At 48.1% G+C, this 14,441-nt stretch overlaps 1 protein-coding gene, 1 non-coding gene and 1 pseudogene across 9 annotated transcripts in view; all 3 read right to left on the bottom strand.

Moving 5' to 3' along the window:
- Window positions 1–14,441, bottom strand: part of CHD4 (chromodomain helicase DNA binding protein 4) — a 44,392-nt gene that overhangs the window by 6,024 nt on the left and 23,927 nt on the right. For 5 of the 8 annotated variants that reach the window (XM_049771935.1, XM_049771934.1, XM_049771936.1 and 2 more), the window contains exons 25-36: window positions 8,597–8,777; window positions 8,426–8,512; window positions 8,231–8,319; window positions 7,982–8,115; window positions 5,797–5,941; window positions 5,349–5,514; window positions 4,996–5,093; window positions 4,730–4,883; window positions 4,076–4,147; window positions 3,733–3,870; window positions 3,240–3,348; window positions 2,996–3,128 (exon numbers count right to left, since the gene is read on the bottom strand). In XM_049771935.1, the coding sequence (XP_049627892.1) occupies window positions 2,996–3,128; window positions 3,240–3,348; window positions 3,733–3,870; window positions 4,076–4,147; window positions 4,730–4,883; window positions 4,996–5,093; window positions 5,349–5,514; window positions 5,797–5,941; window positions 7,982–8,115; window positions 8,231–8,319; window positions 8,426–8,512; window positions 8,597–8,777 (1,506 nt within the window). Of the gene's footprint in view, window positions 1–2,995; window positions 3,129–3,239; window positions 3,349–3,732; window positions 3,871–4,075; window positions 4,148–4,729; window positions 4,884–4,995; window positions 5,094–5,348; window positions 5,515–5,796; window positions 5,942–7,981; window positions 8,116–8,230; window positions 8,320–8,425; window positions 8,778–14,441 lie in introns of all 8 variants that reach the window. The other 3 variants (XM_049771932.1, XM_049771933.1, XM_049771929.1) reach the window with 3 other exon arrangements.
- On the bottom strand, window positions 5,176–5,314 carry LOC126008046 (small Cajal body-specific RNA 11). Its single transcript, XR_007495467.1, has one exon. It is a non-coding gene; the product is annotated as a small Cajal body-specific RNA 11 (non-coding RNA).
- LOC126006138 (60S ribosomal protein L26-like) lies at window positions 6,598–7,047 on the bottom strand (annotated as a pseudogene).

Raw genomic sequence — 14,441 nt, forward strand, 5'->3', positions numbered from 1 at the left:
GTTGCTTCTTCCACAAGATGTGGCTCGATCAGGGTGGACTAACTGTGTCCTACACAGGACAAGCATTTACTTACTTCATCATTTGGTCCCACTGAGTAGTGCCCAGATCAGTCTTGCTGTTGTTCTCAAGCTTTCTCCCCAGAGCCCTCCCCGGCCCTGGCCCCAGCTAGCAACCTGATGCTGGGAATCTCCTGAAACCAACTCTCCTGCACCAAATGTCAAGATCCTACTCATGTGCAGCTGATCCCTCTCTGATCCCACTTATTTGTGGTGGTGTCGGAAGTGGGAGGGGATTTTCTTGTGACAAAACAAAACACTAGCCTTTCAAAAATTAAGCTTGTTATTTTCTACAAACTGCTCCTTCTCACTTCCCTGATCTGCCATAATAATATCACCTGCAATAGATTCGGCCTCCCAATGAACTATTTTTAGAGCCTCGCTCTTCTGGATCTCAAATCTAGAAAGTTTGAAGTTTGAGACTAGGCGATGATGGCCTCTGGCCCAAAGTTGGGTCTATTGCTTGTTTCTGTACAAGCTAGGAATAAAGAAGGATTTTTTTTTTTTTTCGTTTTTGGGGCCATACCCGGCGGCAATCAAAGGTTACTTCTGGCTCTGTACTCAGAAATTGATCCTGGCAGGCACAGGGGTGGGGGTGGGGGGATACACGACCATATGGGATGCTGGGATTCAAACCATTGGTCCTGGGTTACAAGGCAAACACTCACCTACTGCTGTGCTATCTCTCTGGCCCCTGAAGAAGGGTTTTTAAGTTTTTAAATAGTTGGGGAGTGTGGTGCCAAACAACCATCTGGTGACACTTCACAATAATTAAATCAGGTTCAAATTTTAGAGCACATAAACCAAATTTTAGGTTTTGAGTCAGATATGGCAACACTCAGAGGTTACTATTGCCTCTGCACTCAGGAATTATTAATGGCAGTGCGACTGGACCATGCAGAATGCAGGGAACTGAACCTGGATTGGTTGCCTATACTATCTGAGTCCCCTTTAATAAGAGGAAGTAGAAATCATAAATCAAACTCAGTACTCATTTCATGTTCATTTGTCACCAATGGTTGGTTTCACATTTGCAACAGATCCTAGGTCCTAAAGAACCTGAAATAGTGCCATCTGAGCCTTAATACATAGAAAAGTTTGAGGGGCCGGTGAGGTGGTGTCAGAGGTAAGGTGTCTGTCTTGCAAGGGCTAGCCAAGGAAGGACCATGGTTCGATACCCCGGCATCCCATATGGTCCCCCCAAGCCAGGGGCAATTTCTGAGTGCTTAGCCAGGAGTAACCCCTGATCATCAAACAGGTGTGGCCCAAAAAAAAAAAAAAAAAAAAAAGAAAGGTTTGCAGAGCCCTCCAGCAAGTTAACAATCCTTATAAATTCCTTTTTACTTTTCCACAACCAATTTCACAGCTCAAGTTCTTACTACTTTTTGGTCCATATGTATTTACAATAGGGGGAAGTGGGGCTTTGGGACACATCTGGCTGTGCACAGGTATCACTCCTGGTGGGTTTGGGGAATGGCTCCCATTGGTCTTGTGTAAGGCAAGCAAGTCCCTGCCCACTACACTATTGCTCTGGCCCCATACCTCAAAGTTTTTTCGGGGATAGACCCACTGGAGCTCAGAGCCCCATGACTTTTATTCACCAGAACTTAAATCCCAATGCCACCTTCAGCCTGCCGCCCTAGTGAGCACCCTCCCTGCTCCCTTGTTTCTAGAGACTTAGCACCTTCCTTGCAAATAAACAAGCTGGTGATAATCTGAGGACACATTCACCTCTGCTGAGGCTACAAGCCCCCTGAGAATAGGTACTGTGTACCTTTGGGTACCAGAACCTCATTGCTCACTCAGTACAGGATGCTGGAAGCTTTCAGACACTTTGCTAAGGGTGTATTTCTTGGCTTCCAAAATATCATCAGCTTAAGATCCACAAGTCTTGTGAAATTTTGCACACAAACGCACTCAATATACATTTGCTGAGTTCTGAAAAAACAATTTTTCCTTATAGAGCCACAACTGTGCTCAGTTGTGCTCAGGAGTTACTCCTGGCTCTGCACTCAGATCACTCTTCGTGGTATATGCAATGACAAGGATCAAACCAAAGTCAGCCACATGCAAGGCAAGTGCCATACCCACTGGACTATCACTCGGACCCCTGGAAAACTCTTTGCCCTAACAATACTGAAAGCAGAGTTCTACCATTGCATCTGCCCTACCTTTACCCACATAGGCCTTCTCAAACCACAAAAAAGAACCACCTGAAAAAAGAACCCTACGCTTCCTCAGCAATCCAATTCTACCACACCTCAGGGTCTCCTGAACACTTCCAACTTACAGCGTTCCTCAATACGCCCACTTCCTCAGCCTGTCACTCAGGAGGCTCAGCCTCTCTGTCCTAATCACTATGTTTTGTTTGTTTTGATAGGGTAGAGGAAAAGGGAATGGAGACACATCTGGCAGTGCTCGGGGGCTAATTTTGACTCTGGGTTCTAATGTGACCCTTGGCCATGTTCACAGACTGTATGTGGGCCCAGGGATCAAGTCTCATGCTAGTGCTTAGCCTCTGGTTCTATCTCTCCAGTCCCTTTCTCACTAAACTTTAAAAGTCCTGAGTGAGCCAGAGATGGAAGTTCAATGGGAGAGGGCTTGCCTTAATGTGTGAGGTGCTGGTTTAAAACAAAATGAAACAAAACAAAAACACAAAGATACCGGAGAACAAAGTCTGTCACAGATGACAGAGTCTTAAAGTCTAGAGATACATGCCTTGAAGGCCTATTATCATCCAGGATCCCCAGCACTAAAGAAAAGTACATAAGAGGATATCTAAGATTCCCAAACCGAGTCTGGCCTCTGCCTAATCACAGCAACTACATGAACATCTGACCAAGGAAGCTCAGCACAGCTGCAGGACAAGGTCCCTGTCTCACTGCCCTGCACTTCTCCTGTCTTGTCCTTTACCCAGCTGCCTACCCACCCTACTCACCTTGAACCGCCGGGCCAGAAACTTATTCTTGATCTCTAAGAAATTGCCCCGGTTCATTTCACCCTTAAAAGGCTCATTGAGGATGGCATAGCGTGGGTCATTCTGGATGTCCTGCCACCGGGCATAGCCATGGCTATTGGAAACATGCTCAGGAAAACACCAACAAGGAAAGTAAGGAAGCCCCTCCCACCAAGGCAGCTACAGAACCTCCCAGAACCTCGTCCCCAACTCTGGTGAAGGATACTTTATGATGCCGGCCAGTAGCCAGTAGTCATGCCGCCGGTGCCAGATCTCATATGTCTTCTTGGTGACAGTGGCAGCCCGCTCCTCGTTCTGCCAGAGGGAGTGCAATTCTGGGGAGCAAAGTGGGGGAAGCGTCAGAGTCAAGCTCCTTATTTCTTTTTGTTTTCTTCCATTTTGGGGGTTTTTGGGCCACACTCGGCAGCACTCAGGGGCTACTCCTGGCTCTACGCTCAGAAATTGCCCCTGGCAGGCTCGGGGGGACCATATGGGATGCCGGGATTCAAACCACTGTTCTTCTGCATGCAAGGCAAACCTCCTACCTCTCCTCCACTGTACTATCCCTCTGGCCCCCTAGCTCCTTATTTCTGCCCCTGTCTCCCACTATCTCAGCCCAAGGAGCATCCCCTCAACCCATAGTAGTGCGTGCAGGAGCTCTGTTCTTCGTTTCTGACACAAGCCGGAACTTCATCCCAGGGGCCTCACGTCTTTCTTACCAGTGAAACCACCATCAGCGATGTTGAACATGAAGCGCTGCTTAATATTTTTCTTCTGCTTCTCGTCATTTAGCTCCTTGGGGGTCTCCCCATTCTGAAGCATCACCTCTTTTTTCTCCTCTTCTTCTTTCTTCACTTCTAGAGGATGTGCAGGGCAAACTGTCATCTCTAGCAGGAAGCTCTGGCCCCACGGCTCCTTCCCACAGCACCCTCCTTCCTCCAGACAGAGGTCCCAGAGAAAGCCCCTGCACAATGGAGTCCCATGGCTTGAAAGGAAATGACAGGCAGGCTGGAGTTCTAGCCAGTCCTTCAAAAGCAATTCTTCCCACACGGCCACACCCACCTTTGTCCTCCACCACAATAGGGGTCAAGTCTATGGGTGTCTTCTCCTCTGCCTTCTCCACATCGGCAGCACCTGGGGGACAGAAAGACGCCATCATAATGTCTGGGCAGCACAGAGTGTTCCCTGCTGTTCCGCCTCACACCTCTTTTTTTTTTTTTTTTTTTTTTTGTGGTTTTTGGGTCACACCCGGCAGTGCTCAGGGGTTACTCCTGGCTCCATGCTCAGAAATTGCTCCTGGCAGGCACGGGGGGACCATATGGGACGCTGGGATTCGAACCGATGACCTCTTGCATGAAAGGCAAACGCCTTACCTCCATGCTATCTCTCCAGCCCCGCCTCTATGTCGACAGCACCTTTCTTTCCTCCCCGTTTTTGGGGGGTACCCGAGTGGTACTGAGTGATACTCAGTTGCTCAAGAGTCATTCAAGACAATGACCGGGGAGGAAGCACACAATGCTAAGGCTCGAGGCCAGGCCTCCTGCACACAGATTGTGTGCTCTAGCCCTTCGAGCAGTCTCCCTGGCCCCAACTGAGCCAGGCCCAAATCAAAGTCTCTATGATTAAAGCCAGAAAAGACGTATAAGGGGGACAAGCTCCAGTGCTTCAAGTCAAGGTTATGTGCCTCCCCAGGGAGGTGGCCAGGGGTGTGTCTACCTTTGGACTCGGTCTCCATGGGCTCCTCGGTCCGCTCCTTCCCCTCTGCCTTTTCCACCTTCTCCTCTCCCTCGGGAGGCTCAACCACGGCCTTGTCCTCCTCAGTGGTGGTGGTGGTGGTGGTAGCGGCGGCAGGGGCAGGGGGCTGTGCACACTTGGAAGGGAAAGAGGCAGAAGCTAAGGCCCAGCAGCCAGATCCCAGTAGGAGACACAGCTGCTCTGCTCACCCTCAAAGATGGATGGTCCCAGGCCCCTACCTATCTTACCTCAACCACAGTTTCAGGGGCTACAGGCTTCACCTCTTTCTCTCCTTCAGGATTTTCCTCTTCTTTGAGATTATTTTCCTCAATTTTAACCCCATCCTCTGTGGACCAAGAGAAGACAGTAAGTTTTAGAAGAAGGTACTGGACTAAAGAGTAGGCCATGTTTCCCGTTTGCCACACTGAACTGTCCTCTCGTGCCTTTAAGAGCCAGTCCTATGCTCAGGACGGCCCTCCTGAAAAGAGAGGGAGATTGCTGTGTGTCCCGGCCACACAGCGCTGTCAGAGCTTCGAACAGCGCCAGGTAGAGCACAGGCCGGGACTACTGAAGGACCAGAACCCAGAAGGAGTCGACTTACCCACAGGTGGCGCAGGGGCAGGTGTATTGGGCTGCGTGTCCCCTGGAGTAGACGGGGTTGGAGTCTTTGGGGAGGGCGAGCCTGGTTGGGACATTTTCTTGTTTTCCTCTACTTCGGCAAGTTCAGGCATGCTCCAGCGCCCATTAACATGTTCAAACTCTTGGACCTACAGCAAGAGCACCAGACTGTCACATGAGACTATCCCAAGAGACCCATCTGTCACATGAGACTGGTTCTACATTAGTCTCCCCCTCCCCAAGAAACCATGAATGGGTAGGAAAGTGGCTAAGGTTCACTTTGGTTTTTTTGTTGCTGTTATTGTTGTTCTGTTTTGGAGTCACACCTGGTGGTGCTCAGGGTTTACTCTTTCCTGGCTCTGCACTCAGGGGACCATATAGGGTGCAGGTGCCTTTTATCTACATCTCATTCCAGCAGGCCCAGGGCTCACCTTTTTGCGAATTAAGGACATGACACCGATTCTTGTAAGGACATGCTGACGTGACAAGCCTTCTCGGGGGACACCATCTGCAAACGTTTCAGCCCCATCGGCTCCCGGTTCACATAAATGTCTCATAAAAAGTGAGACATACGCTCTGCAGAAAAGAAGTAAATTGTATGACAATCATTCCCATTCCTACTCAGTGATCTCGTTCTGATACTCCTCAACACTTTGCACTCTTGGCAAATCCTCCTCTTGGCAGTGTCCAGGGGTCAATATATGGTGCCAGAGACTGAACCCAACAAACAACACCCTACTATGCTGTTTCTAGTCACCGGTTCTCTTCTTTCCCTATTTTTGGTTCGGGTTTCTGAATCACACCTGGCCATACTTGGGAGCTACTCCTGGTACAGTGCTCAGGGAATCATGCGGTGCAGGGACTAAACCAGGGCTGACCACATGGAAGGGCAAGGACCCTAAGCCCTGTTCTTTCTTTAGCCCCTTTTCTTTCTTTGTGGCCATACCAGGCATTGCTATTCCATCCCGTCTCTGTTAGGAGACCATGTGGCACAAGTGATGGAACCAATATTGGACATAAGTAAGACAAGACCTCTCTCTGTACCATCTCTCTGCCCCCCACCCCTACTTTTTAAAGTTTTTTGACCACATCTGACAATACTCAGGGCTTACCCCCTGGTTCTGAGTTCAGGGACCATTTCTGGTAGGGCTCAATTGACCGTGTATGGTGCCAGGGACCAAACCTGAATCAGCTCTATGTAAGCCTTATCTGTTTGTTTTCCTTTTTTCACTTTACAATTTAATCAAGTTGTATATAAAATAATTTTTTCCCTGCATCTTCTCACCTACTTCTTCCTATTACCCACTCTTTCTCTTTCCTACTTGGTGAGCTTTGCTTTGCATTCAAGGATCTTTTTGCTATCTTTATTTAGTTTTAACCTAGTGATCACCACCTTACTGGGGTAAATGCCCCCACGGACAGCTGTCCCATTTGCTTCCTTCCACTGGAAATCATTCAGTGTAGATGACGCATTTCTCTTCCTATAAACCTTGACTACTTTGACCATTTGTTGACCTTTGTAATGGCCTCTTACAACCTAAACCTCATCATCCTTCCCCAGGCCTGGATCATACACTGTACTAATTCCTCAGCTCTTTAGAAAGAAGAGACACAATCTTTCTGCAAATGTGGGAAGGTGCTTGAAATGTCTTTCAGTTCTTGATCTGGTTAGGAGTCACAAAAAAAATTTAATTTCATTTTGGCTGTAAAGTTAGCACTTCAACCATGGCCACAGGCCTCTGCTGTTTTGATTTCTTTTTGTGATTTTTTGGGCCACACCGAGCTGTGCTACAGAGTTTACCTGCACTCAGGAATCACTCCTGGAAGGTTCCAGGGACCATATGAGATGCCAGTGATCTAACCCAAACCCAGGTCAGCTGCATGCAAAGCAAGTTCCCTACCTGCTTTACAATCTTTCTGACCGCCCCCAGGCATGTTCATTTTTTATTTCTAATCACACCCAACAGTGCTGGGGGCTACTGTAGTCATAGTCAGTGCTCAGGGATAAATCCTGGCAGTGCTGGCCCTCAAACCCAGATCCCTCATACAGCAGATCACTGCAGTCTTTGATGCTAGATCTTTGGCCCCAAGATCAAACTCTTCCTCACACTTTTTGCCTTTATTCCAAAATGATGATGATGATGATGATGATGATGATGTCTGTGGCTCTATGGCAAGGTCAAATTCCCCATCCCTGGGGCCGGGCGGTGGCGCTGGAGGTAAGGTGCCTGCCTTGCCTGCGCTAGCCTAGGACGGACCTCGGTTCGATCCCCCGGCGTCCCATATGGTCCCCCAAGAAGCCAGGAGCAACTTCTGAGCGCATAGCCAGGAGTAACCCCTGAGCGTCACAGGGTGTGGCCCAAAAACCAAAAAAAAAAAAAAAAAAAAATCCCCATCCCCCTGGATGGGGGAAAAACTAGTCTCCAGACCTCACGCTGTTCCCCGCCATGTTCCAGTCCAGAGAGGCCAAGAACACCAAGTGCCTCCTGCCAACAGCTTTGCTGCCGGCAGATAGCACAAATGGCCAACTTTCCTGCACAGTTGGGACAAACACTACAGCCTGCCCAGAGATTAGCAGCCCCGACACGCCACCAGCTGCACCAGCTCTCAACTTACTTGAACTCCTTCTCTGACTTGCCTCGAAGGTCCCTCACCAGCCACTGAGTGGTAAAAGCATCCTGAGGTGGCATGCCATATCGCATAATTGCATTAAGAAAGGCTTTTCGTTGACGGGCATTAAAGCCAAGAACCTAAAGGAAAACAGGAACCTGGGTGAGCGGGAGTTGTTCCACTGTGGCCAGACCCACCTCACACCTCCATCGCCACCAGCCCCACTCAGATCCACGTTCACGGCAAGGTACTTACTTCAATATTCCCCCCAACGCGGGCCAACAGAGGAGGCAATGGCTTATCTTTATCGTTCCGCAGGCCCTTGCGACTGGGCCTGCGGGGCGCTGTGGGACGAAAAGGAGAGCATGAGCGACTCTGGCTGGGACAGGGGCCAAGACAGAAATGCTTGAAAGAGCCAGTGCTTAGGGGCAGCGGGGCAGGAGCGCTTACCTTCTGATCGTTCATCAAAGTCTTCATCACCTTCCTCTGAAGCCACAGAATAATCGGACTGGTTGTCGGACTGGTCGTCCTGCCAATCTGGAGGGAGAGAGGGCAGATGAGCGGGGCCCACTGCTCTGGTAGATCGGCCCATGGGTGGGGGGCGGGGCCGGCCACACACACCTCGGTCCTCCTGGGAGCCATCATTGTAGTTGACCTGTTTACGGATTCTTTTTCCTTTGCCCAGATTTCGGGCCAGATCTTCCTGCTGCTGCTCATAATGGTGCCGCAGCAGTTTCTCCCAGTAGTCAGGGTCCACACTTTCTTCCTGTTTAATGATTTCCCGCTCTACCTCCTCTTCCTCCTGGGACAGAGGGAGGGCCAGGACTCAGGGGTGCTGAAGTCGGCACCACCAGCTCCCCCTGGTCCTCGTGGTTCCTTCCCCGTCTGCTATCTCGTTCCTTCTTGTGATCGGACTCTGAAATACTTGGGGGTGCCTGCGTGAACCTGAGGACTTAAAAGATGTTGAATTGACAGACGCAGGTGCCTCTACATTCGAGAGAGATATTTAGCAAGCCACTCCAGGAAACCTCGAGGAGCCGGCACAAGAGAAGGATGAAGAGCGGATGCTTTCTCCAGCCCATTGACTGACGCCAATCAACGTGGAGGACAGGAAAATGGGGCCTGGAGAAGCCTTCAAGCAAGGCAGGATGAGAATCCTCGGACGTAAAGCAGAAGGCGGTTCAGGAGGCTTTATATGCATACACACAGGCATCATTTTACTGCCCCGATATTTACGTTTCTGAGAGTTGACATCTCCCAAACTTCGGGAACACAGATTACTTCTACTAAATTTATACTACAATGCAGATCCTGCCAAGAGCACGATATGATTAACAAGCTAACCATCTTTCACAATGGAACTAATAACAGACATCACGGGGGTGGGCAGACTAGGTGATAATCAACAAAAGCCACTAAACTCCCAGCTATACAGGAAGTGCTGAGAGGAACAGCAGGGATATGGTTTAAGTAGCAGCGCACAGAGCTGGCTAGTATGTGCAAGCTCGAGTTTGATCCTGGGCACCAACAGAGCACCTGAGCACCCTGCATGTAGACCCAGGTCCCCAGAACTGCAGAGTATGGCCCCTTAAAAAAAAAAAACAAAAAAACAGGAGCCAGATAGTTCAGTGGGTTTGACGCCTGCCTTGCACACAGCCGACCCAGGTTTATCCCGGGCTTTCTATATGGTTCGCCCCTGCACCACCACCAGGAGTAATTCCTGACTGCAGAGTCAAGTGTGAATAAAACCCGTGAACATCACTGGGTATGTAATAGGGGGCCGAAGAGATAATACAGCGTATAAGGCACTTGCCTTGCACAAGGCCAACCTGAGTTGGTACCTGACATCCAGAAAGACACCTCACCTCAGGATCATCAAAGAGTGATCACCAGAAGGGATCCAAATGCAGAGCCAGGAGTAGCTCTGAGCATTGTCAGGTGTGGCCCCCAAACTAATGACATTTTTTTTTGTGTCGTTTTTGGGTCACACCCGGCAGTGCTCAGGGGTTATTCCTGGCTCCAGGCTCAGAAATTGCTCCTGGCAGGCACGGGGGACCATATGGGACTCCAGGATTCGAACCGATGACCTCCTGCATGAAAGGCAAACGCCTTACCTCCATGCTATCCCTCTGGCCCCAACAATTTTTAAAAAGATTAAAAATACATCTAAAATACTAAACATGTATAAATTGGACCATGGATGTAGCTCAGAGGTACAGCACTAACCTGGCATATGAAGCCTGGTTCAATAACAATAATTATAATAATAATAGTGACAGAGAGGAAAATAAATACAGTGAATATAGTTAATGATACTGTATCTGTGTATTGGAAAGTTGGTAAGAGTAAATGTTTTCATTACATAAGAAAATTTTGTAACTGTGGCAAAAGACATTAACTGGCAGTGTTGGCCTTACTATCTCCACAGATACATTATATGGCACACTGGAAACTGACATTATGTCCAATACATTCCAATCTATTTTGTTTTGTGATCACACCCGGCAGTGCTCAAAGGCCTCACAAGAGGGCGCCAGGAATGGAATCTGTCAGGCATGTTCCAGGCAAGAACTTTATCCATCATTATTTTATCTCTCATTATAATTATTATATATAATCTCTCAATATCTCCCATTATTATTATGTATTATCTCTCCAGCCCCAAATCCGCCTCAATTTAAAAATTCGGGGGCTTCCAAACAAGGACATATTATGCAGCCCAAAAAGTGGGGGACACTTAGTTTAAAACGACTTGAGCTGTATTTTAAGGAGTTATTAAGTGGATGAAAAAAAAAGCAAGGTAGAGAAAATTCCAGCTTCGAATGGCTTTCATGTTTGAAAGAACAAGGAATGAAAGGTCTGTTATAAACATACATGTTTATAACGTGTTATAACGGCACAACCCTTTTCCGTCTCTCTGTACGGAGCTTCACAGCTAACTGGGTTTACAAATTCAAAATCTGCGACAAGCCTGCACTGAGCAAGCCTGTTGGTGCCATTTCCCAATAGTCTGTGTCACGGTTGTCTCTGAGTCACTCTTAAACTACATGCACTGTTTTCTTAGACAATGCTTTTGCACACAAGACAAGACTCCAGCAGAGTATACACAGAACATTTTTTTGGAGGGGAGGGGCCAGTGCTGGGGCCTCAAACCCAGGACCTCACACATGCAATGCAGGATCCCTGCTGAACTACATCCGAGGTCTTCACACATCCCTTTTATAGGTACTAGGAAACCAAAACGTTTATATGACTCACTTTTGGTTAACATTCATGTCACTGTAGTGACATCAATCTGCAAATCTTCAAGGTGTGGCTGTATAGGTGTCATGCGTATGCATATGAAGGAGTTTCTTAGGGTGCCTGTGCCTGATCCCGAGCCACAGGACCTCCTGAGCATTACCCAGAGGTGGCCCTGAAGGCCCACTTCTCGCCAGTACTGCTGGGGTCACCCCGCTGGTCCCTGGTATGGTGGGGCCCAAGCAGCACCACATCCTTGGGACTTATTTAGCACTGAACCACTGGCCCAGTTGGCCAGGTCTCCCCAGGAGTAGCCCCAGGAACCACCTAAATGAGAATAATGACAGCAACTGCAGCCACTTATGTGAGGGCTGCATATCTATCTGAGCAGTTCCAGTTAGTGCTCATAACAGGCCAAAGAGCAACACACTTTCCTGCCGTTGAGAAGGGTCAGTCCTGCACGAAGATGCTACTCAGAAAGATTGCACACCCATTCCAAGAGCACTGTCTGAGTCTTGGTGGCCTACACACCGAGGGCTATTACACACATAGCCAGTTACACATAATTCAGATTAACCTCATGACCCTTAGAGGCAAAGACAATGTATGTCTCAGAAAAACAGCGAGATGGGTGAAAGGATCAGAAAGGCGCAACTCCCAGAAATCTAAGCCAACTGAAAGAACCCTGAGCTCAGTGGTTCACAGTGATGCCAGCACTGCAACTCTTGTTCATTCAGCCACGTCCACTTATGAGTTACCAGTGGAATGCACCAGCATCAATCTCAGTCAGTTGGAACACTGCATTCAGGAGTCCCAGGTTCAAATCCTGGTATTGCATGGTCCCCAAGCATAGCTAGGAGTGACCAATCACCGTGCCAGGAGCAACAGCCCCATAGCACTTACAGTTGTAGTTCATGACTCCCTTCCTACGCACCCCCCCTACCAAGCAGAAATACTGAGAAAGAAAGCAACTTTTGTCATATTATATCATACTATACAACTGCCACCCATTTATCACAGTTTGAGTGTTTTATTATAAAAAAAAAAAGATTAAACTGAAAAATGGTTAATTCTGATTTGTGTGTTTGTGTGTGTGTGTGTGTGTGTGTGTGTGTGTGTGTGTGTGTGTGTGTGTGTGTGTGTGGTTTTTGGGTCACACCCGGCAGTGCTCAGGGGTTATTCCTGGCTCCAGGCTCAGAAATTGCTCCTGGCAGGCATGGGGGACTATATGAGACGCCGGATTCAAACCGATGACCTCCTGCATAAAAGGCAAACGCCTTACCTCCATGCTATCTCTCCGGCCCCGATAATTCTGATATATATATATATATAGTTTGTTTTTGTTTGTTTTTGGGCCACACCCGGCAGTGCTCAGGGGTTATTCCTGGCTGTCTGCTCAGAAATAGCTCCTGGCAGGCTCGGGGACCATATGGGACACCGGGATTCAAACCAACCACCTTTGGTCCTGGATCGGCTGCTTGCAAGGCAAATGCCGCTGTGCTATCTCTCCAGGCCTAATTCTGACATATTTTAAAAGCACAAGAAGCAGCAGAGTAAGGGGGGAAGTTGCTCGCTTGCACACAACCAACCACTTAATCCCCTGTACCACATATACCCTGGGTACTGCCAGCAAGAGGAATCTGAGTACAGAGTAAAGAGTGAGCCCTAAGCACTGACAGGTGCAGCCAAAAAACAAAGAACAGGAATAAATAAAACTCACAAAGAGATAGGCCGCCTGGATATACATGTAATCAAAATCCTGCTTTTCACTAGAGAGACAGACAGATCTTGAAGAGTGTCACAAGCTTATCTGCAGGTTAATGAAATACGAAAAAGGTGCCCCCACCAGCCCATCTGGGGAGTTGTGGGGAGTCTAGCTGATGGAACCTAGAACAAAGGACACCTCAGTAATCCCTGACCTTGTCACCCACGTGACCAGATGCGCCCATGCCCTGAGAACAAAGGAAATAGACAAATACTAAAGTAATTCAAAGCAGCCCAATACATCCAGCCAGAAAGAAAATCATAGAGCAACTTGCCTTTGTGTTAGCAAAAGATTATTATGTTTACAGCTGGTTTTTGCTGAGTAAAATTTGTTTGAATCTTATGCTTTCAGGTAAAACATGTGCTCTCTACCTCTTTGCCCCTCCCTATTACCTGCCCCCAGCTTATGCTAATGAATGCTTGCAATTGTAATTGGTGGAAAACCTGTAACACCCTCTGACGTATTTCAGCCCTTAAAAGCTGATCTCCCCCGACAATAAACCCCTTTTGAACAGCATGTGTTGTCTTGAGGACTTTTCTTACTAACTTCTCAAGTTTTCTTCACAGGTCGGTTCTGCTCGGGCAAACCCACGAATAACTAGCGACCTTCATTCCCACACCCCCGAGGGTCGGGGGTCCCCCACGGAAGGTTGCAGGGAGTCAATCCCATAGTCAAGAGACTTTGCATGTTCAGGGACCCCAACTTTGACCCTTAGTGCCACATGGCCTGAGCGTCACCAGCTGTGTTCCTAGAGTACCCCAGCATTGATCTACCCAACCTGGTTTTGCAAACTCTCAGCCCCCAAAGCAATGCTTTGGAGAAGACTCCCATAAAAAAAAAAAAAAAAACAGTAAGGGCTGGAGAAAGAATATAGCAGGTAAGGATAACCCCAGCACCACCAGGAATGATCCTGGAGCACTTAGTCAGGAATAAGCCCTGAGTATACGCAAGGTATGCCCCTCCCTTGCAAGCAGAAAGCAAAAAAAAAAAAAAAAAAGAGGTATACTCCACTTATTCTTGTTGTTGTTTTTGGAAGAACACCAGAGGTGCTCAGAGCTCATTCTTGGCTCTGCACTCAAGGATTACATACTACGGCAGGATTTAGGGGATTGCATGTGGTGACAGGAATTTAACCAGGAGCAGTCCAACACAAGGCAAGTGTTATAACCTCTGCCTCCTCCTCCCTTAGGGAGCAAAGTTCCTTTACTTTTAGGATCTCACTCACAAGCCCACATACTCAGAATTATCACCCTCCTGAGAGAGAGGAGTGGTGACAGATGGCGTTGGATCATGTACTCAGGGAACCATCATTAACAGCACTGTAAATCACAGTACTTCAATGAATTAAAAAAAATTAAAAAAAAAAAAAAAAAAAAAGGATTTTTTGAGGGCCGGAGAGATAGCATGGAGGTAAGGCATTTGCCTTGCATGCAGAAGGACTGTGGTTCAACATCCCATATG

Source organism: Suncus etruscus, chromosome 4 (genome assembly GCF_024139225.1).
Source record: "Suncus etruscus isolate mSunEtr1 chromosome 4, mSunEtr1.pri.cur, whole genome shotgun sequence".
NCBI classification, from domain to species: Eukaryota; Metazoa; Chordata; class Mammalia; order Eulipotyphla; family Soricidae; genus Suncus; species Suncus etruscus.